This window comes from Chanos chanos, chromosome 10, assembly GCF_902362185.1.
Source record: "Chanos chanos chromosome 10, fChaCha1.1, whole genome shotgun sequence".
Lineage (NCBI taxonomy): Eukaryota > Metazoa > Chordata > Actinopteri > Gonorynchiformes > Chanidae > Chanos > Chanos chanos.
The window spans coordinates 31,173,817-31,198,551 of NC_044504.1; the positions used below are offsets into that span (position 1 = coordinate 31,173,817).

Here is a 24,735-nt window from a genome sequence, read left to right on the forward strand (position 1 = left end):
TGTTACCATTCCTTGAATATATGAGTTTATGTTCATAAAGCTGAAGACAACTGCGCCACTTGCTGTGTTTCTCTTCATAAACACAGATATGTCAGTATTACAGTGAATAAGTGCATTTTGCAATGCATGAGAGCTAAAGCTCTCAATAGCACCTAGACAATAGCACCTAGCACCTAGTGGCAAGTCCAGCACAATTCATTAGCAGATGATTACATATTACATGGTAAACATGTCATCCAACAATGAAAACAAACACGAAACAATATGCTGGGTTGTTTTGTTGTTGTTGTTGTTGTTGTTTTCAGAAGCAGCACAGTAAATTAGCAGGAAGTGCCAAGCAACATTACTCCACAGCGCCATCCGTTTAAATAGAAAAGAAAACATGCATTTATTACAGGGTCAATACAACACTTCTCAGAGTCTTTAAACTGAAGCGCGTCTTAGCGGAGCAGTGACTGGAGCCGGTGAAGGATGGAGAAGTTATGAGGCAGGCCCGTTGGGAGGCATGTCACGCAGGTGGCCCTGACACCGGGGACACTCAGCGGCCATACAGCCGCTGGCAGAACCCCACTCAGGGACTGTGGAATTGCTAATTTATGAGGGCTCTACCGTGGCCTTAATAATTCATAGTTCCAAGCAATGATTGGTGAGGCATGGACAGTCTTTGAAAGAGGATGAAGAAAGGAAAAACCCTGCTTCTTTCACTAAAGGCTTGTTGCTCCATTCTTCTTTTTTTTTTCTTTTTTTTTTTTTCTTTTTTTTTGCTGCGCAGACTAAATTTAGAGTCCCCGTACCAACGGACCGCAGAGTATGAAAGACTCAAAAATGGAAACTAAAATGAAACTAAATTCTCTAAGGGCATACCTTTGCATGAACATATATAAAGCTAGTCGTTAAAAACCATACTGTTACAACTGGTTTGTAAGAATGTGGATTCATAAAGAGTCACATTTGTCATTTAACAATGAAAATCTACATAAATGTAAAACACAGATCAAATGGTGCCCAGAAAATGTTTTAAATATTATATATAGTATAATAATATAATAATATAATATAATACTGTTTTTTATATTAATTTGATTAAAAAAACATTATTTCATATTAATGACAGGGACAAAATATGCACAAAGAAATATCTACACCAATATTTGACCTGTTCTGTTGCATGTAATTCTAACCACAATAGGCAATAGGCCATACAGGCTATTGGTAGTAATTCCTAGCCAAATAACAATGCATTGTTTGTAACTATCTGTGTGGAATAGTTTGCCAAATGGGGTGGGATGTGTCTAAAATGCAGGATGCTGTAAAACTGACCAGCCGGGGGGGGGGGGGGGGGGGGGGGGGTGTAGCTTCACTATGCACTTGGTGACCAGAAATACCACTCTGGCACACAATGCTGTCCTTTGATATCCAGCCAGATGAGAGACACAATTGATTGCACCCTAGGCACAATGCACAAAGGACATACTGACACAAATACAACCTAGCCTCACATACTGACACACATACATTACCCCAAACCGGTAGCCCATCATCCTCCACAAACATGTGCACTTATCTTATGGACCAGATCCCCTCAGCTAAAAATGGCACTTAGACCATCAATAAACCATACTGGCAGAGTAAGGAAAATTGAGTAAGCTTGCAAGAGGTTAAGGAGTATGTTTGCAATACACTATGCGTTTAAGCTCTTTTTCCACCCGGCCTTCAGGTATGGGTCGCCTACTATAACTCATCCGTTGGATTCCCATACAAATATCTGGGGCTGCCCCCGACCAAAGATTTTCCTAGTCGACTAACAGTCGTTAGTTCAAGCCATTAGTCGACTGGTCGCCACACGTTTATGATATTAATTTAAGTATTTAAATCTATATTTGTGGGGGCATCAGGAAATGGTTTGAGTTCCAGGGCCGAGAATTAATGTTATAAGCAACATTTTTTACATCGTGCTACATTACCGAGAAATACAAATCCACAATAATGAGCCTTTAAAATATAAATTTTACAAGCGCACCCACGAAGCAAGCTGCCTGTTACCGATGCTTAAAAATGGACAATATCCCGTTTGTCCTCTTAAAAACTGTATACACCACGGTAAAGTATAGGGATTGTGTGTGTATAAGTGTCTGAGTGTGAGCGCCAGCCGACGGGTTCTCCCAGGCAGCCTCACAATTAGGCCACTAATTATTTAGCATAATGGAATAATAACGTTAGGCTACTTACATGTTTCAGATGATAAGTCATGTTTGAGGTCGACGAATGATAGGCGAATTTTTGCATGGAGAGTTTGCATGTCACCTTCTTGGGGTCGTCCTTTACACGCTCAAAATGATCCCACACTTTGGATGATTTCCTGCCTGACATAGTCTAATAACTTTTTAACGACAAGGCGCAGCTCCCAAATGGAGTTTGAGGATTTTTTTTTTTCTGTGAATGAAATGAAAATGAAAACTTGGTCAACTAAAACTCTTATCATCAACTAACGGTTTGGTCGACTATTAGGGGGCAGCCCTACGAATATGTATGCTTTCCACAGTGGGGTGGTTGATGTAGCAAATGTATCCCAAACTGCTCTCTTCCTGGGAACCAGCATGGGAACTGTCCCACATTCCTCAGTCAGGAAGCATTCACTGAGTCAAACACACAGAATGCATGTCTATGCCGTTGGGAGCAGACCACTGTTGGTGCATTAAACCATGAAGATCGAGCTTCACTGTTTGCAACCCCTGAGATGTTCCTCTAGTTCATTATGCAAAATATGCTTTTCCAAGATTTTTCAAATAGAGGGTTTCAATAAATAAACCACAAATTGAACGTTTTGAGTGAAATAACTTGGATTTTCTAAGAATAATCTAAAAGCCAGATAAATACAGTGATATCAGGGTGAAACTGACTGGTTGACCGTCCACCCAAGTGAAATATCCTCACTTCTCTTCTTACCTCAAAGGAGGCTCATCTTTTCAAAATCACTCATAGTAATCATTTCATTAACACACCTCACAGCAAAATCAACCTCAGTCTGACCCCATTCTACCAGTTCACAAGGTTCATGTGAAGGTTTATAACTACACTAATGAAAGAGCATTGCTAATGGCATGTCAACATTAATATAATGCGGATACAACCTACACTCTCTTATACAGGCCCAGCAAATCTGATTAAATATTATTTGCTTTGAAGAAGTAGTGTCACAAACAGTTTGCTATACAGTACCTTTAAAATGAGCGCCTCTTGATTATAGCTTGAAATCAAGTCCCCTCTCACAATTACGCAACAGGTACTCCACTTACGATCTCTGTCCTGCACACTGGCTCCTCACTCCCTCTTTTATCGTTCGATTCTATAAAAATAATGTGATCCATTACGTAAAGCGTAATGACACCGCCATGAAGAGGGCCACTCAGACCTCAGATCAGATCAGCCACTGCAGTTTTGTTGCTACTGTATTCACACCATTGCATATCACTCAACAAAAGCTTACGATGAAGGAAAGGAACACCTTGGCCAGTTCGTCGTTTCTGAAGGAAACACCATTTTGTTTTCTAAAAACAACTGTAAGCAGATGAAGTTGAATTTGTAGTATCAAACGCTGTTTCGAATGCAGCTTTGAGTTTACCACTACTATGTAAGATGTAATCAATCATAGAAAGGCCATTAACTTGAATATGACATGGTCAGTGCCATATATAGCACTGAGGCAAAACATCATTAAGATCCACTGATTGGAAAATGACTTGCAGTAATACTGTAAACCATGAGTGACTGTAATCTCTCTCCTAACAAAAACTTCACCTCAACCAAAGGTTGTGCATTTAGTAGCAAGCCATCAGTGAAAAAAAAAACATATGGAGAGTATTAAAAAACAAAACAAATACCAAAACAAATACTAACGACAAAAATAAATGTTCTTAGCGCTGAATCAATTTCCCTTCTCCTTTGAGAAAATCACAAAAGAGAAAACAATCCTTCTTCGATCTAAAAGACTAAGACTACAACACTGAAGTTCATATCACTAAAGTGACAGATATACAAGGGCGGACAAACTTACGAACACCATCTCACGGGCGTTCAAACAAAGTCATCTTTATGGTAAATAGGAGGAAGAGCAAAATACTTCTGAGACATCAATATTTACACAACAAAAGGGGGCTTAATCGGTCTATTCAGCGCTTATCAAGTACCAGGACTCTTATAATGCAAAATATTCAGTGAATTAGGGCCCAGGCAGCATGGGCTATGCAGATGAATGCAGGCGAAGATGAGTCCACAGGAAAAAACAGAACGTATCCAAATTTAGAAACTGGGTTTTCCACAAATTAAGCATACTGAACAATTGAATGAGGGTCTGTTCGACCTTTTATTTTTCCAATGAAACACTCCAAATTAATTTTAAAACAGCAGCAAGACCAAAATCCTCAGAACCTTAGAAGACACTTGACTCACAGATCTTATAGCTAACCCCGAGCAAATCAGCGTATGCACTGAATTCAGCATAAGTGTATTTAAAAAAATAAGACCATTAACCATTCCGCTGAAACTATTGGACAATACAAGCTCTCCTTTCTTAACAGAGAAAAGCCTCATGGGCGAACAATTTTGACAGAGTGCTGCAGCAGTAGGGATTCAGTTAAGTACAATGGAAACTGCAGCACGTGGAAGACGAAGGGGACAAATTTGTTCGGTCTTGATGAGTAGAGTGACTTGGTCCTTTTATGCTGCATTTTCCCCTGGTCCATTTAGAGGAACCCAGCGGAGACCATGTAACGCTCTGCATGGCTGTTTCCTATTCTGCTGGAAACCGCACCAGCCCAAGGGATTTTGGGGGGGGGGGGGGGGGTGTCACAGAGCCAGTCACTTCGTTTAATCAGCGGCACAACCGCCTGAATATAATCAAATACAGCAGAGAGGCAAGCACACCGTTAAAGAAGGAAAGCCAAGTGTAGTTGCAGATCACTTTAGGAATGATTGACTGAGAGACTCTGAGATCAGGCACTTGCCATATCAGCTCATTATGACACAGGTAAAAAAAAAAAAGTCCCTGACTGAAATCCATAATGACATCCACATACAAGTAGAGATATTTTACAAAGGGCTAAACAAACGACCCAATAGGCAGCGTACGTGGAGGGGAACGAGCCTGTTTCATGTCATTAGCATACATATTACCATTCTGAACCTCCCCAATCTCTCTCTCTCTCTCTCTGTCTTTCCCTCTAACACACACTCACACACACACACACACAAAGACAGACCAATCATCCTCTCTGAAAGATCCTGTCTTCCTAAATCAAATAAGCTCAGAGCCTATGACAACCCACAAAATTAACTGAGATGAAAAACCCAACAATCTCCCTAACTGCTAAAAAAAAAAAAAAAAAAGACACACAGCAAGCACGACAACAAAGATTTTGCTTCGTGATGGTTCTCAGGTCAAAATCATTCAGTCTATAGAGGTAGCCCATGTTGAAATAAAGGAACGTGGGCTAATTATGACATGGAGCCAATGGGAGTTCATGGTCAGTGCTCTATGTGAAATGAGAGCTCTGTGGTCTGGAACAGCTCTGCCTGCAGGGCTACCTCAGCACTCCATCAAAAAAACTCTACAGCCACAGCAAACTGCTCTTACCGTTACTGCCTTCGGTCAGAGAAAATCACTCGCTCAAACAGACCTGAGAGCAAGAGAACGAGCAGCTGGGGTGACGGAGGGGCACGCGCCTGCGTCCGAATACGCATTTATAGGTGACTACTTGAAAAACACGTGAACAAACATTCGGACAGAAACGCACGCTCTCGATACGTTACGCTATTTATCGGCTTCAACAGTTTTTTTTGTTGGTTGGAAGTCAAAAATTTTCAAATCAATATGTGACAGCTGGGACCAGGCAGTGGAAACTAAGCACACTGGTAAATGTTTGCGGAGTGTCCTAACACCAAAGTCACTTGAGTTAAGCCTTTGGCTCAACAGTGGTTTTGCCACAACATAAGCCAATATCAGCATGACACGAAGAGAACACATTACAGGCCGTCTCCATATGAAGGTTTTGACATAGTATTAAAATGGCTATCGCAGCATTACAGCGGCAATGCATATCTTAATACACACACTGCATCCAATGTAATTGACTACTGTCTATCGCCCATAGATCCATTTAAGGCTAGTTAGTGTAGAGTACGGCTGCAATTGTGATAAAAGGGGACCTCACTCATGCTTGCAGTCAGTCCATTTTGAGTGTTTTCCCAGCAGGCCCTGTTTGTTTGACAGAGCGTGGATGGTAAGTGCTGGTATTAGCATTTTATCAAGTGACCTTCTTTTCTTCACCTCCAGCACTGCATTTTCTCTTTCTTCTTTTTTTCCTTTCGTCAAGAGTCAGAGAGTGAAAAATGGCACACTGTTTTATTTCGCTTGCGATTTTTTAAAATATATAAATAAGATATTTATACAGATATAAATATCTTATTTATGCCAGGAAAGATATTTCTCCTTACAAGACTACTGACTGAATATCGTGCCTCAGAGAGAGAGGTCATCAGGTCTGGCAAGAACATTTAAAATGGAGAGTAAAATCTAAAGAGCAGTGAACGTGTAAAACTACGCAGAGAGAACCATGTTAAAACACAGAAAATGAAGACATCAGACCCATTATGTGTAACAGTGGTGTGCTACGCACGTGGCGGGCAATCACTATCAATTTCACTGCAACCCATGAAGTCTGCTAAATGTGCTGTTGCTCAGCTGTATGGCTTTTAATTACTAAATAGCTAATTAGCACCACCCCACAGCCATGACTTTGCAGACCCCTAAAGCAGGTTTCTGCAGCCCACCTGATACCCGTTCGTGGATGACCTTTTTGTGAAGGGGGGGGGGGGGGGGGGGGGGGGGGGGGGGGAATCACCTTTGTCATAGTTTTTGCTTCAGTGTCTGTGCAGCTGTGACACATAAGGAATCATTAAACAACCAGACACCCGATGATCATTCATACCAGAGGAGGTAAAGACGCCAATGGTTGAATCCATCACTGACTGCAAGGCTGAGGCGAAATAAAGGGGAAAAAAAACGAAGAGAAAAGGATGAAAGTGTAAAAGACCATAAAGTGATCCAGATCTGTGCAGTCTACGCACAAACTTCACATAGACATGTTTTAGTCAATTCCAGAGGTGTTATAAGCTTGATATTTCTGAGGGGGAAAAAAAAAACTCTTTGTATTTTCTGGACAGAGACATGGTACATAGTACATCAGTTTTGCCACTTTAAGATTACTTTAGTGGCACAGATAAGGTATTAACTGTATTCCTCTTATCAAGTTATCAAGGTCGAGAGAAAGCTGATCTGATGTTTTTCAGCTGGTGTGGATGTCCCATGAAGAGAACAAGCTGGGGTTACAAATCTTTATATCATCATCATCATCATCATCATCACCACCAGTGGTCCACCTCCAAGAATGCCACATCCTCGCAGTTCTCAACATTTGAACATTACCAACAAAACAAAAAATGAAATAGTGGAAGTATTTTTGAACAGTGTTTTTTTTGTGTAGGACAATTCCGTATAGTCTAAGCAGTTATGCAAGGGAGGCATTTTTAACAAAGAAACAGATGAATTGCTGGTTGTTATTCATCTAAATTTAGCATTCTTCAGTGCTGTCTCACATAGGTGGGCACAAATATGTGCATCAGTACATGAATTATAAAATCGGTGTATCTTTTTACTGTATCTCTTATTTTAACATATCACATTACACAGTAAACTCAAATTGACTTAATCTAATGTACCCTATCTTCAATTCCGTCATTTTTTTTTTCCTTCCTTAAAAAAGGAAGAAAGACATCAGAGGTCGGGTCTATAAGACATGATATAAGAACTGGATCCCAAACAGTAATGACATGGCGACGCTTCTCATTACACTTAATGGAATCTTGATTTGAGTACCTTACTAAGCAACGGAGGAGAAGACCTAAAACTGCAATCATACAATGACTCCTTTAATGATCATTACTTATATAATGCGAACTAAGTGGACCAATGCCCTGATCTAAGCTAATTATTTAATGGAATAAAATCAGGCTCTGTCAAGCACTGCCGGTCTGTTTCAAATTAAAGGAGTACATTAGGAGGCCTGTGTCGAGTTGTGGATCAGCAGACCCCTGGCTTCACTTGCCAGTGGTCTCCAGTGTCACAGTCTGAAAAATGGCCTTGTCTCATTTAGTTTAGTGCTATTGACTCTAGTTGGCGCGATGGGAATTGGTCCAAAGCGAGTGTAAAAATTCAGTATCGTTACCTGACCTATCATTTCCAGAAGATATCTATGCTAAGATCAAAGGAATCTGGAGGGTATGCCCTGTTCATTCTGAATCATTATTAGGTTAAGTCAACTATGGCTGCCCGAAATCATGTGCATTAAACAGATATGCTGCAGGGTGGCAAGTTTGGTTTTTTTTTTTAAATTGAATATGTTTCCCATGACCCACAGAGTCTGAAAAGAATGCCTTCAGCATGTTCATGGGTTTTTTTTTAATCACAAAACTAAAAACCTACATTGGTAGACACACACAGTGGCACACCTCCGGCTTTCAACTGTCACCTGGCTTTGTAAATAATGACAGGTAGTCTACAAACTCTGTGTTTGCTAGTAACACAGATGACACTCATCATGCAATGCATTTCATGCTGATCACCGTTTCTGTTCTCTATGTGCCAGCTGCTTCCTTGTCATGTAATTAGTCACTGGCATGAAGTGTGTAATTCAACTGATATGGCTAACATAAATTATGGTAAGGCCACAGAGATAGTCAAAAAATGAGCTCGAGTCAACATCAAATGACATAACCTATGCAAAGATAAGGCATAAATTCAACATAAAGAGAGAATATTTGCATAAGTAAAATTACAATGTAATAAACTGGTAAAATGTATATGTTCTATTTCTTCTCCTATCAAAGTGGGCTATAGAGTATCTCTATGCACGTAATTAATACATACATTTTCGGCATTCTAGGGAAGAATGACTGAAGAAAAACAACAGCAATCAATTAACTTACAAGGCTGTGGTTGTCACTGCTCTCAGCAAATATTTTACTACGCAAATTGATATTTGCATCTTTTAATCCATGCAGCACCCGTGCATAGGTTTAAGAGCTACTAAAGTGGATTCCTTCATCTATAAAGATAATTTCCTCTCACTCAGCTCTTGGAGGGAAAAATACATTTTTAAAAGAATAACGATAAAAACAAACAAACCTGCATTTCACATGTGTACAAGGTTTGAAGGACCACGAGTCTTAATTGATTCTTAAATCGATAATCTGTGAGTTTGCCACCCGTTAATGCAAACCTGGGTTAAAATGGAATAAATTACATGATGTATTATCTGTTTATCTATTTTTCTATTCAATTAGGTAAGAAAGTATGCTGCAAGGTCAGAACTGACAAAGAACGTATCACATTGAGATACAACTTAATGATCGGTGACACAGTAATACTCAAAAAAGCGATTACTTTTTCTAAAAACTGAACGTTTTAATACTCACGTTGTGCGAGCTCACTTCTCTTTAGTACAAACAGAGCCTTGCCAGGGAGTCCAATGTCACTCTGCCGGTGCGTTCTCACTCATGACGGCTTCTCCATCGCTATCATAAAGGCAGCGATGTTCGGTTCGCTTTTTCACAATGCCCTGCGCGATTGCGCGCTCGTTGGATGATGAGCTTGGTGACGTCTTGCAGCCACGACCAAGCGGCGTTTTTCCTCCACTTTAACAGAAACTATAGCCAAATGTTAAAATCGAGCAACCCACCACTTTCCAGCAAAGGGAAACAGACCTTTTGTGAGACGTTACCTTGGAAACTGCTCTGGACAGTCAATGGCTGAAGTGCTGATTGGCCAAGTGTACAAGAGCGTTAAACCACCAAAAGGCCAAACACCCCCTTTAAAATTGGGAAGACCGAAAGAAGTTTTACCGCCATACAGGTCTTACGTACAGAACTAAAAAACTCTTAAATATTGTCTGGTGGTAGTGGTCAGTGTAAGTTAATTCTGATATGTCAATGGTGATGTTTCGGTTTAGGCTGGATATTCAAACAGGGAAAATAACTGATGGCTCTAAATTCACATATTTGCGTATGTCCATGGGGGTACCATCGTTGGATCTGTTTATCACACTACATTACTTTACAAACGTATCTGTGAGGGTAACCATGAGTCCAACACAGAATCTTATAATCAGCTTAAGAGCAGCAGGGCAGGGGTCCTCTAAGTGGTCCACTTAAGCCACAAAGAGAATTTAAAAATGTTGCTTAGAAACATTACTCTTGACATAGAAACAGTCCAGTTGCAGTTAATTTGTAATACAAAAGAATGAACAAATAAACAATAGAATTTTATTGACTTGTTAATTTTACCGCACAATGTTTGTACATTTAAAAAAAAATGTGAACTCAATAAATTGACAATGTCTATCACCAACCGACACAAATGCTGAAAAAGAATCAGTCCCAGTAGCCTTCTCGTTCCTAAATTTTAATTCTGCCAATCCTCTGCCCTTTAAGGATCACATGTGGCATGAAAAGTGTCTGTACAGTAGGCTCTAACGGAGTAGGATTCAGTCACAGTTTAAGGAGGAAAAAGAGCTCGTTTTCAATACCATAATTCTTGTGAAACGTACCCATCAGTACAATGGACAATAACTTTTGGCACATTAACAAAGACAACACATCAACATGAAACACACAGATTAAACTCTTTTACTGTTTAACTGTGCATTTACGAAAAAGGTTATCAAGAAAAACAAATTAACAGCTCAGCTCTAGTGGCTACTAATAAAACCTATCTGTGCAGACGAAGTGGCGTGTTAGAATTTTATATTGTATTTTACTTTAAGGTGAACGTGATAAATTTGATGAATAATTTGTGTTAGCTTTTAAAATGTATTATTCCTTTCCCAATATCTGTGTAACGCTTTAAATGGACAATTGTATCTAAGTAAATGTCAACCTCCTGGCCTCATAGCCTGATCCTGAAAAAAAAATTAAAAAGACTACTAGCCGCTGACTGCAAAAGATGTGCGAAAAACCATTTTCAGCAGAGGGTGCTATTTGGAAATTTGGAAATACCCCTTCCGTTTGACATCACAGAACACTGACTGACAGGCTCTTCTATGAATCACTTGGAAAGACCCAACCAATCGGAATAAGGGAAACGCAGGTTGCAGGTCCAGAAGTGAGGTGGCTCTTCTGCCTTAGATGGTATCGCATGAAGTGGAAAGTTACATGTTAGAAGTCAGCATATGGTAGAAAACTGTGCTAAGAATGAATGGGGCCGCATACTCAAATTTTGATAATCAGGAACATGTTCTCAAATTAGGTGAAACGTTTGAGAAACAATCAAAGAGTGCATTCCACACGGTACGATGTAAGTGATATCTTTTAACAGTATCTAACTAGTGAGCAGAACGAATTATTCTGTTAGTTTGTAACTGTTTAATTTGAGTGTGATTGTTGAATTAATTTCTGCTGTTACGTTAACTGTAAGAATAACGTTTTTAAAGATATATTGATCAGGCCTATGAACGGACAGCTAAGAGATCTGGCCTCCTTGTTCGTTAGCTGAATGGCTAACCTGAGCCGATAAAACTGTAAAGAGGGAATGGGACTACAGACTACTTAATTTTTACATAACATAACATGGCTTTAAACGTATGTCACTCACATTTGGATCCTCTTTTAGCAATTGAATTTCTGCTTTAAAATCGGTGTTTAGGACCTTTTCGTACTCTAATGTGGAGTTTAAACTAATCTACTTAAACAGGCCAAGTGGAGTCTTGCGCCCCCTGATGGTTCAATTGTATAACTACATGAAAGTTTGATTTTTTTTTTTTTTTTTTTTTTTTTTTTTTTTTTGTTCTTTTAAATTACAGCAGACGCTTCAGAGTTATTTAGCCCCAATTCACTAATAGATAGGTAACAGGCAATTCAAATAGCAGTCTTCTGTTGAGCACTTAATAATCCTGATGGTTTCTGCAGATGACTTCAAACCAGCTTCCATTGATACTACATGTGAAGGAGATCTTGAAGTGGGCAAGGGTGAACAAGTCACGATAACATTGCCCAACTTAGAGGTTGAACTCTTTCAGTACCCATTCCTTGCATATTCACTGAAAGCCAGAGGAATGCTTCTAAGCATTTCCCTGAATTGTCATTTCTATTCAACAGGGGTCCACTGCTCCAGTCACAGTGTTCAAAGGGTCCAAGAGGCCTTACATGAAGGAATGCATCCTAATTGTAAACCATGACACAGGAGAGTATCGCCTCGAGAAACTCAGCAGCAACATTGCGGTCAAGAAGACGAGGTGCGTAACTAGATAACGTTAAAAGTCCATTGGAAAGCATGCTTGGAAGCTGATTAGTATTATTCTTGTGCCACTTACATTTGCGTTTATGGTTCTCAAAGGGCTGAGGGAAGCAGTAAGATCCAGTCCCGCCTGGAGCAACAGACCAGCAGGTTAAGCCAGCAGATGAAAAGTGGCAGCAGTAGCAAGACCCCATTCAACTCTAAGAGCTCCCCTCCCAAAGAAAAGCTCTCTCCAGGATCCCCCATGGATGACATTGAGAGAGGTAAGACCCGCAAAATCATTTTAAGTGTGAGATGATTTCAACCTACGGTCACCGGCTCGATTACTGCAGAGCTGTTAGATTGCATATCTTTGTATGTGTGAATGTGTACACTCATCTGTGTTTGTGCAGAGCTTATGGCTGAGGCAAGAGTCATGGATCAGATGAGCAGCGGCGACAGTTCCTCAGACTCCCAGAGTTCATCATCCTCCAGCAGCGAGGACAGCTCCAGCAGCAGTGACTCAGAGGACGACACACGTCCTCCACCCATGGCACCCACAATCACTCACAGCATGCCCATCATAACCACTTCCCAGAGCCGCACAGAGGAGGGCAGTGGCCATTTCATGAACACTCTCAGTAAGCATCCAATGAAAACTCTTTAAATAAGGGACAGCAGCTTGTGACATATTGTTAAACTATTCCACTGTAATGACTGGACGCACAAGTATAAAACATGATCTTTGTTTGGGCTTCTGTCGGCTGTAGTTGTAAATTTAGTTTTTTTTTTTTCTTTTATGTAAATGTCTGGGGTGCGATGTAGGTTGTTAAAACATGTGTTGTTTTCGATTCTTTTGCAGAGAGTGATCTACAGCTGAGTGAGTCTGGGAGTGAAAGCGATGATGACTAAACGCAGTGACGGCCAAAAACCACAGTGGTGCGGGAAACTGGGCTGGATTTGTCGAGATGCCAATAGAAGCAACTGTTGCCTAAATCCAGTTCTAAACCAGCATTTCCATGAAGACATTCTTCCCTCTTTTTCATCAATTTCGGTAGCATTTTCAGTTTACAAAGCAGTGAATTCCTATACTGGTATTTCTATACTGTCTGTTTTGTTGATTGCTACTGCAGAGATTCTAGTTTACTTTAAGCCATTGGAACCCTATCAAAATGATTGCTGCCTTGATGCATCTAGAAGAAGGTTTTTTGTGTATTAGTGTCTTAACTGTGAAAGGAAAACACTTTGGGATTTTCTTCCGTGTAAAAGGATTCTCATGATCGATTGACTTTAATATCATCCTTCATTGTCTTGTTTCTTTCTTCTTCTTTTTTTTTTAATCTTTTTTTTTTTCCTTTAAAGCCAAATTCATTTTCACCTGAAGTAGTTCAGCAAAATATTAAAGGTGGTCAAAGAGAACACCAGAGAAGTACTTGAAAGTGACACATATAGTTCTGCATAATTCAATAGAAATATCATGTCAAGCTCAGTGACTCAATGTATCTCTCAGACTGAGTTTGCCACTCTTAAACCTGCAATACTTGAATATGTCTGTCTAACTATTTATGAATTCTATTAAAATCAATCAAAGTTCCTTTTGTTTTAGGCAGACTATTTGATCTTTAAGGAGTGCCTGAAGTCTTACTCAGATCATGTGCTTATTAAAGCAGAATTTAAGGCCTTAAAATTACCCTGCTTTGTTTTGCTTTCTCACTATATTTTTTGATTCCTTGCAGGGGTTACTGCCTACAGTGCAGTGTTTTCTTTGAAAATTAAGTGTTATCTTACATTTAGGCCTCTGGCAGGCTAAACTGTAAATGTAAGGGTGTCTTCGGGGCAATTTCAAAGCACAATACACAAAGAAAAATAACACCATTTTTGTTTCAGCAACAAAGGACTTATCCATGCATTAAATGTAGCCCGCAGCAACAAAAACCATTGTCATAATCAATTTATGTATACATCAATAAAGGTTTTGAGTTTTGTCAATTTCTGTCCTCTTATTGTCAAAGAAGTAAAATGTGCATTTACTGAAACAAATTAGGAGACAGTGTAAGTGAAATCTGGAGTCCCCTTTAGGGAGAGTTGCTAGGTCTCAGAGACAACAAACTTCAGATGTAAGGAATCATTATGCCTTTATTTCATGCAGCATGGGAGAGTGCGTTCTCTATGGATAGGCACAGTCTCTCCGAACAAAGAGAATAACAGAGTATTTATACAGCTATACTACCGTAAAGAACATATATCATGCCTATCATGCATCATGACCGCTAAGAAAACGTAAGCCTTTTCTAAGGCACTCGATTGATAAAGCGCACCTAATTAGGTCAGTTCCGCATGAATTCAACGCGGTGGGCTGGGCCGTGCAATATAATAGGACAGCTCAAGAGTCACTGTAGTCAAAGAGAGCCGGGGCTAAAACTGTGAACGCCTAGATCTCTGTTTAGTCTGTCGACCGATGGTTAGTATGTACAGTAAAACACTGTTAAGGACTGGTTTGCTTTTATGCAAACAAGAAAATAAGAACGGAATAAAATGTGTAACGTCGGCGTGGAGCAACGTTAGCGACATGCACAATCGTGCCTCTTCTACCACTGTAATAAGCGACCATAAACAAAAAACTATGGATGATTTGGGTGGGCCAAGTTTTATGACATCCTTATACTGGCTTTTCGGCAAAGGTTATTTTAAAGTAACTCATCAAATGCAAGTAAGTGTTGAATCCACATTCATCTTCGAATTTTGTCAGTAACGTTTACAAGAAAACTGCAAAAATGGCCTACTAAGGCGTGCTAGGACGTTAGATACTGTACCTATGACAGGTAGTTTTGATGTTTACTATACTCATACTCAGTTTTGATGTTTACTTATACTAATACTGAACAGTCTAAAATTTAATGAAGGTTTCGTAATCTGAAAGTGATTGCAGTGCATCATCGTTTTCTGTGTTTGTTTGTTTGTTTATTTTACACAATTTTTCCATCTACAAAGATTGAGCACAGCAAAATCTATGGTCCACTGTGGAGGTCCAAGTACGGGCCACTGGTGATTGTGAATGTCGCCAGTGCCGAGCTTATTGAGCAAGTGCTGAGGCAAGAGGGCCGACTTCCCATCCGCACAGACATGCCTCACTGGAGGGGCTACAGGGAATTACGGAATAAGGCATATGGCCCTCTCACAGAGTGAGTGACGCACCTGGTTGACACTCACATTTAAATACTTCCAAAGCAGTATTGTAAGAGTCTGTGAACAATATAATAGGCTGCACAACCAGAATGTTAAGTTTAACAGTCGTAAGAAGGCGTAACAGAAATCATTTCCAGCATGCTTCTTTGGAAACACTGGTGTAAGGAAATAAACATTCAGTATGCTCATAGTTTACGTTGGATTATAAATATTAATTCTTTTTTGTATCACATCCATCCCATAATCCAGACAAACCAAAATGACACTAAAAACATGTGTTAAATACTCACACCATATGTTGTTGCTCAACTCGGTGGGTGTTTCATTTTAGGATTGTGATACTGTCTCATGGAATTTTTTTTAATGTTGCTTAAATATTGTGACGGTAAGACATTACATATTAAGACATCACAGTCATGTGCACTGAATAGTTTATTCGCTTATGCTGAGTAAAATCATTGGAAACAACGTATTACTCAGTTAAAACATACCTCGGTTGTTGGGTGGCAATTGAAGGAGAGGCTTTTTTACATTACCTGTACATTTGTACACTATTGTACATTACCAGATAAATGCGCATATTTAAGCTGTAATCAGTAGTATAGCTGTAGACATGCCACAGTGCTTTTTGGTAACCACTGGTTGATCAATCAACGGCTAATCTTCAAGTTGTCAGTGAACCTAAGCTGTTGGCAATGTAGAGCAATCGTGTTTGATACTGGAAGCAGAAAATGTCACGGATATGAGTAGGCTCATATAAATGTACTATTCCTTAGCTGAAAAAGTTATGTAAAATTAATTAAACAGAGCTAAGATTGCTTATTCATTCATTTCTACGCCGCTTGTCCTTTCATTTCTATGCTGCTTATCCTAATTAGGGTCGCGGGGGTGCTGGAGCCTAACCCAGCGCTCACTGGGCAAAAGACAGGGAAACACCCTGAACAGGTCACCAGTCCATCGCAGGGCAGACACACTTATTCACACTTAGGGCCAATTTATTATCTCCAATTCACCTAACTAACATGTCTTTGGACTGTTGGGGGAAACCCATGCAGACATGGGGAGAACATGCAAACTCCACACAAAAACAGTCCCTGGCTGCCTAGCCAGGAATTGAACCCAGGGCCTTTTTGCTGTGAGGCAACAGCACTACCTACTGTGCCGCCTCAGAGCTAAGGCTAGCACTTCCCAAATTCCAAGGAGGGTCTCCTCCCTCTCGGCAGAGATACCCCCCCAAAGAATAGCTGCACCCCTGTCTCAAAATCAGACCAAAAGAAAGGACGTCCTGCTATCCAGTAGACGATTGAGCTCTGGTTCAATCAGCCATCATGTAGTCTCTCCCTTCCTTCCTACTCATCTCTGCAAAGAATAGGACCAGTCTCACCACTTTGGAAGATCTGTGAAGAGACGTGAAAAGACTGTCCTGGTATCCACACAAAGTCTCACTCATGGCCTCCTATTGTCTGTTGTTAGTTGTAAATTTTGCTGCATGTAGTCAAGACGTTATTGTATGTGTATGTATAGCGAATGTGCCTTGGTTCCTCTGAATCCCAATTTATTTAACATTAGAATCATCCCTGTACCGTTTTAATTTGGTTGTTGCATTAAACGTTTACAGTCATGTGTCTTTTGTTTGAGTACTTGATAAATCATTTCATAGTTTATTGAATGTGGCGATCCAGGAAATTAGTCAGCTAGTGTTATTGTATTTGCTGCATTAATGCTATTATCTGCTGTATGTTAAGGCTAATGAAGAGTTATTTTGATACGTTTCTAGGTTTAGTATTCAGAGCACAGACCTATAAACAGAGTTTCTCAGAATAACTGTAATTAAACTGGGTTCAGGTTCTCAAAGGTTGCGGTTACAGCTCATTGATATTAGTATTAAATCTTATAATCACAGTGAACCATTTACCAGAATTGCTTTATGCTATTGGCATGATAAAATATAGTCTCAAAGTTTTGATTATAGTTTAACACCAAGCATACACAACTCAGCATATCTGGCACCGACATGTCCTAATTTCTCAATATGATGACTTGTCTGAGCAACAGTTTACGAGTTACTATACCTCTGAATCATTGACGGTAGTGAATCAGAGACTTGGAAATACTGTGCCACCATATCAGCCTGTCAAAGTGAGTGTTGTTTTAGGCATGACAGAGTGGATGACACACATCTGTTTTATTTTTTTTTTATTTATTTTTTTTTAATAAAAAACACAGACATACCAAAAATGGTCGTTTATAGCATTCTATGGCAAGTTTGTTAGTAAACAGAGTGGAGATCTACAAATTTTTAGTTTCAGGAAAGCAGTGCATTGAGAATGTTAGAGTCATTGTTTCCTGTTCCATTAACCAATGGTTTTTGTTTTTTTGATAGGATAGGCCCCGAGTGGCAGCGAATCAGAAGCATCCTGAACCCGAGAATGCTGAAACCAAAGCACGTATCTTCCTACTCGAATGCCATCAATGAGGTGGTGAGTGACTTCATAAAAAAGGTGGATTGGCTCAGGTCGACCGAAGGAAACGGAATCATGGTGAATGATATGGCAGGCGAACTGTACAAGTTTGCTTTTGAAGGTAAGGCTGTGAAAATTTTAAAGTTTCAGTTGTCAGGCAGTGATCAGTAAAGAGACTTTTATTAACATTTTGTTCTTTCTCCATTGATATGTTGCAGATGTGTGAACTCACTCATTTCTTATCACCTTCTTACATTAGTCACATTAGTATTCAGCCTAATAGCTACCTGATGTTATGAAGTAATATTTTTTCACAGTATAGCTATTGTCAAAGGTATGAAAGGAGAAGAGCAAGAGCACTCCCATTGCATTTTATCTAGACAAGACCCTAGTATAGACTTCTCTTCCTGTTTTTTTAAAGATCAGTGCAAACCATGATGCCTTATCAGAGTTAGATAAAGGTCTTGATTATATAATTTAAAAAAAAATCATTTAGTGATAGAATAGCTAGCTCTATAGGACATGAGTTTCTTTTTAATATACTTAACTTACTGTATTTTTGTATTCCTTTTAATATACTTAACTTACTGTATTTTTGTATTCTTTTTAATATACTTAACTTGCTGTATTTTTGTATTCTTTTTAATATACTTGACTTACTGTATTTTTGTATTCTTTTTGATACACTTGACTTACTGTATTTTTGTATTCTTTTTAATATACTTGACTTACTGTATTTGTGTATTCTTTTTAATATACTTAACTTACTGTATTTGTGTATTCTTTTTAATATACTTGACTTGCTGTATTTTTGTGAACGGGGTTCAGGCTGCACGCATCACTCAGTCAAGATAAACTGCTTTAATTATCTGTCGTAAACTTGACCTTGAAGTAATTGGCCTTTGGTGAGCATTGACCTTGGTGTATTGATTAGGTATAACTTTGTTTTTGGAACTGCTGACGTCAGTCAGCAAGACGTCCTTTAAACACATCGAGGAGTAGCAGAGCTTTAAGCATCATATTCTGAGGGCTTACAGTCAGATGTTGACTGTCTTTTGTCTTCTACAATAAAAAAAAAATCCCTGTTTAATTTAACTGTGTTTCTCTTCCACTTCCACAAAGTATAAGCTTGGAAAGTATGGGTCTGTTAGATGTTAGTGAAGAGAAAAACTCGGAGACATCTCTTGGTGAAGAACCTTTGTTGATATTACCGGTTAAGGTGCGTGATGTCTCTGATTCAGCTGACAAAGTTTAATTCAGGTTGATAAGGCTTTAGTAAAATGTCTGGCAGCAAAACCAGTTTTGACCAGTCATTCATAAAAAAAAAATTGTTCATGAATGTGTTGTTTTAAGCCCATAGGATGTCCTTACCACTAATGGTCATCTAACCTTTGACCTCTGTCCTCGATTATGGACCTTAAGGCACAGATATGACGCCATAATGCAAAATCTTCTCGTTTAGTTTTTACATATCTATTCTTAGTGCTTTGCCAAGTAAGCACATTTTCATAGTCATTTCTTACCATGGAAACACATGCTTCAATGAACTGCTTTATGAATATTCCTAAAAAGAATTGAAGTAGTGTACCCTGTGATCTTACTTTCACCAAGCTGATACACTTGTTGAATCCTCTTACCTAGCAACCACAAAACTAATTAACTCTCAAGAGATAAAAGAGCTACCAACATAACATATACGTTATTTAACAGCATTCAGCTCAAATTGCCGTACCATGATATTTTGCTTTAAATTTTGTCTTTGGAAGGTATCTGCTCTGTGCTTTTTGAAACACGTATGGGTTGCCTGAACGAGGTGGTCCCTGAGCAGACTCAGAAGTTCATCTTTTCGGTGGGAGAGATGTTTCGCCTCTCTCCCATTATTGCACTGTTCCCCAAATCGATGTGGCCTTACCTGCCTTCCTGGAAACACTTTGTGGCTGTGTGGGATTATCTCTTTAACATTGGTAAGTGACAACACAAAAGTCCATCCTTCTCTCATTACCTTTGTCCCAGTATTATCTGTCACAGTTCATGATTGTCATGTAGCTCCGCCCAGGCCTTCACCTATCTAGCGTCAAGGCCATTTCTCTCTGCAGGGACGTGATCCAACAAATCAGTGGTCATATTTGATGTGTCTGGGTTATTCTGTAATTGGTCAAGGCCATGACAAAGTAGTTTGGTGTATTTAACATGCCCAAATTACAACACAGAGAATAGTTAGAATCATGATTATTTCTGTTGTCCTACTCTGCTGTAATAAATTTATTTTACATTTAACATTCACCTGTATAGTTGTCTTCCTGCCTAGAAATGTGAACAATCACTCAACACCATACTGTGAAATCTATGCTATCTGCATCCTGTGATACACATCATATATTTCGTTCTGTTATCATAATTATTATTGAATAAGAGACAAGCTTAGCTCTGGTTATTATTTTGTTTTGTTAGCGGAGGATTTAGTGCAGAAGAAGATGTTGGAGATTCAGGAAAAGTTGAAGCAGGGTCAGCCTGTGGAGGGGGAGTACCTCACACATTTACTGGTCAGTGAACAGATGACTGTCACTGAGGTACTGGGAAGCATCACTGAACTGCTGCTGGCTGGAGTTGACACAGTGAGTTCTTACTCTCCACTTAAAGGAACCATTACTCTTAATGGTAATAGGAGATTTTTTTTGTTTGCAAACTGGCAGAATTATTTTTCTTTTAAAGAATTGAATTAGCTAGAAAAACAGTACAAGGTGAGCACAAGTAAATACGTGTTAAAACAAAGTGTTTTGTTTTTCTCACGGCTTACTGAGGAGAATTATGTACCTGAACAAGTAAAAAAAAATCTGTCCTTTATGAGCTCAATATGTACTGAGTATGGTTTACATCCCCATCTTCAGACATCCAACACCATCTCCTGGGCTCTGTACCACATGGCCCGAGAGCCTGAGATCCAGGAGAGGCTCCATCAGGAGGTGATCAGCGTCTGCCCCAGCAACAAGGTTCCCAGCAGTGACGACATCGCCAAGATGCCCTGGCTTAAGGCTGTTGTGAGGGAAACCCTCAGGTAAATAAGTTTGAATAAAATCTTTGTTCTCACGCGCTGACATTGTCATTGTCTCTAAAACAACTTCTCACAAATGATAGATCCAAAGAATGGCCTCTTTTTTGGCTGCAGAGAAGTTTAATTAGTTTCCAGTATTGTTATAGGCTGTGAGCTTGTGTTGTGAATGCGATTTGGAAAGTAGCCTAAGCAAGAACTGACAGTTTTTGCTGGTCATTTTTTGGTCAGGATGTATCCAGTGGTGCCCGGCAATGCTCGAGTGACTGCCGAAAAAGAAATAGTCGTGGGTGGCCATCTCTTCCCTAAAAATGTAAGCATTGCCAAACCATCCCATATCACAAACATCTATAGATGAAGCAACTACACTAATAACTGAGTTACGAACTATTATTAACTGTTATTACACCCACATGTCCTTATTCCTCCTCAGTTATTAAAACACTTTCCCGTGCAATTTCTTCATAACATATTAAATAAGACTAGTAATTTGGGGGGGGGGGGGGGGGGGGGGGGGGTTCTTAGTCAAATAGCCTCAGCTTTGAGTTTTATAGACATCACCCCTTCTATTTCAGACTCTGTTCCACCTGTGTCACTACGCGGTGTCGTATGATGAAAAGATGTTCCCTGAGCCCCATGCTTTCCAGCCTGAGCGCTGGCTCCGCGGACAGAGGCAGGCCGGCCAGCATCCGTTTGCCTCTGTTCCATTCGGCTTTGGCATCCGTGCTTGTCTGGGCCGGAGAGTGGCAGAACTGGAGATGTACCTCCTCTTGTCACGGGTAAAAAGCGTTGAACACCCACAACTATTCTCCTGCAGTCTCACCGTTCCACCCCACAACATGGGCTTAGACATCCATGATTTATCAATGATAACTAGTAAGACGAGGTTTAAGAAAGTGTAACTATGAGATATGAACCATTTGGCACAAGTATTCCTGAAAGCACCAGGCAAAGGACTAACCGACATTGCTCATGCACTGTGGAACTGTGGAAGCATTTATGTTATGTTCACATTTACTTCATATTGCATTTATGTACAGCCTATGTCAATCACACTCAAAATATCCTTCATGTAGAGTACTGTAGACTTCATCTACATTGTTAAAATCCAGTTGAACTGGAGCAGTCATAAGTATGCAATAAAGTGTAAAGAGATCATTGCCATCTGACCTCTTCCAATGTTAGAATAGTTGACAGTGCACTGAACTCAGGTAACACTGGAGAATGGTTTTTAGATTTAGAGGTAATGTTAAGCTGTTAGCTCTGTGATTCAGGGAAGGACTGGCAGACAGACCTTCACCTTTGCACTGGACCAAATTATCTACTTTTATCTGTGATAGTTTTGTGTGTTGGCAGGGCAATGAGTAACTTGCAGCATAGTGAACATGCCTATATTTCCAATAACAGTGATGACTGCAAAATAAATCTCTTACAAACATCATTTTTATGTGAATTAGATTCTCTTTTTATTTATTTATTTATTTATTTCAATTTAAGTTTTAGTGTAGGCTGACCTATTTATGTGTGTGTGAATTTCTGTGAGTCTAAGATTTCTAAGTTAATGCTGCATGTTAATGTGCAAGGACATTGCAAAGTAGAAGGCATCAGATTGAGGTAATTGTTTTATTTCTCTTTTTTTCAGTTAATGAAACAATACAAGGTGCGTCCTGATCCTTCAGGCAAAACAGTCGAGCCCATCACAAGAACCGTCCTCGTCCCAGCCACTCCAATCAACCTTCAGTTTATCGACCGGAAACTGGAGCAGGAGTGACCATTCAAAAAGAAAAAGACACGGCTGCTTTACGAACGATGCCTTTGATCTCAAAACTCAGTCGTGTATATGAAAGCATTTATCAGTATGCCTTATGCCAGCAATAACATTCATTCACCTGTGTCGTAATACCTCCTGTCACATTTGTCTTTGTCTGTTGTGAACGAAAACGCATTAATGGACCAGAGTGGATCGTTTAATTATGTATGATAATCATAATATATCACTGTTTAGACTCACTGTTGACACAATTTATTATGTAAATATTTCTGTTTTAATGGTACAGCTAATAGGATTTTTATTGTACTGTATGACAGTGATTCTCTACATGAGCCAACCTGATTATTGCTCCTTCTTTGTTGTGGATTTTCTTCTTGTCACAACAGTAGCTCTAGGAGGGATTATTGGTTAACTGGATTATGCTGAAACTGAGGTGGATATTGTTGAAACTTTTATTCAAGAAATACCCAGTATGCTTCATTCCTCTCACCACTATGCACTTTAAATTTCTTCCTGCTGATTTATCAAAGTCTTTTTAATTATCTAAGGTATTCAACTGACTAAAATGGTGAGCAAAGTTTCTTTGGTGAGGCTGCCCTCTGGTGTTTTTTTTGTTAATATTGCAAAAACAAAGTAGAAACACTTAATACTTTCCAATGACGGAATTAACTTTACTGTATGATTTCTGTAAGTAAGTTTGTCTTCTTCACTGGAGTATAAATATTTTAACACAAAATATATATGAGTTGTCATTTGTAAAAAATGCAGAACGGTTGTTCGAAAAAACATTCTGTCCGACCTGATCTTAACTTTATATGGATTACACTTTGTGCTCCGAAGCAGAACAAGAATAAGCCAACACCACAATGTTTTGTTTTGACTGCAGTTCAGTCTACTGAGTGATTAAGTCTTCCATGTCAGCCAATGCATAAGCAAATGCAGAGACAATGAGCCACGGCATACAGAAACAGTGACAGAAAGTGTATGATGAATTAGTGCAACTGAAAGTGGAATTTAGGTCATCCATAATTTGAATGACAATTAGATAAATTTCCTTGTTTTTGACTCTCATTCTAAGTTGATCAAGTAATTCAAGACACACAATTTTAAGTATATGAAATCAGGACCTTTTTTTTAAAGACATAATTTTGCATGCTAAACCTGTATGGGAGAGAGATAAGAGAAATAATTTATCTCCAAATATCCTCACTTAAACAATTTGTCTGGGGAGGAAAAGGGAAAGAGAGCTTATTGACAGACATTCAAAAGGTACTAGTCTGCTTCTAGTGGTGTCTGCATATTAGGAATATACAGATTTTTTTTCAGAGAATTGTAACTGTAAATCTGTACATAACCTTTAACACTCAATTTAAGAACAGTAACTAGAATTGAACATATATATATATATATATATGTGTGTGTGTGTGTGTGTGTATGTATGTATGTATGTATTGCATTAGTCAAACCACTTTAAATAATCTCGCACCATTACTTTTTTCCATTGGTGTGTGATTCAAAACCAGGGCATTGGTGTTTACAGAGTTTGAAAATCTCTGGGAACCAGAGTTCCTAAGAGCAAAACATGACCTGAGACACAGAGGATTTCCAAACGAGCAGGAGGTGGTGTGATAGTCACTGTTTGTGTGCCAGGCCACTCCTCCACATTTCCATGCACCAGACTGGTTCTGGATCAACCTGCTGACTCCCGGGATAATCTTGAAAAACAACTCAGAAGAGAGTGCCGTTTCCCTGCTTGGGCTGAATGGGCACTGTTTTAAATTTCTACATCAAATGCTCTACCACATTTTTGCTTGAACTGGTCTTTAATGCTCAGAATTTTGAAGTAGTGTGTGATGTCATAGTTTTCGCGAGCTAAGCTTCTAGATGTATGATAGTTTAATAATACAAGCATAGGAAGGAAAAAGTACACACAGTCAAATGA

General features: G+C 39.3%; 2 protein-coding genes across 2 annotated transcripts; both read left to right on the top strand.

The window, feature by feature from the left end:
• The first annotated feature begins 11,199 nt into the window (after positions 1-11,199).
• eaf2 (ELL associated factor 2) lies at positions 11,200-14,290 on the top strand. The gene is made up of 6 exons (XM_030785733.1): positions 11,200-11,407; positions 12,019-12,113; positions 12,208-12,344; positions 12,446-12,609; positions 12,739-12,966; positions 13,188-14,290. Exons 1-6 carry the CDS (start codon positions 11,305-11,307, stop codon positions 13,235-13,237), a joined length of 777 nt encoding a protein of 258 aa, XP_030641593.1. The 5' UTR covers positions 11,200-11,304; the 3' UTR covers positions 13,238-14,290.
• Positions 14,291-14,741: 451 nt separating this feature from the next.
• cyp27a3 (cytochrome P450 family 27 subfamily A member 3) lies at positions 14,742-23,529 on the top strand. The gene is made up of 9 exons (XM_030785732.1): positions 14,742-15,035; positions 15,317-15,507; positions 17,895-18,094; positions 19,740-19,937; positions 20,425-20,588; positions 20,862-21,028; positions 21,254-21,335; positions 21,598-21,801; positions 22,665-23,529. Exons 1-9 carry the CDS (start codon positions 14,784-14,786, stop codon positions 22,791-22,793), a joined length of 1,587 nt encoding a protein of 528 aa, XP_030641592.1. The 5' UTR covers positions 14,742-14,783; the 3' UTR covers positions 22,794-23,529.
• The last annotated feature ends 1,206 nt before the right edge of the window (positions 23,530-24,735 follow it).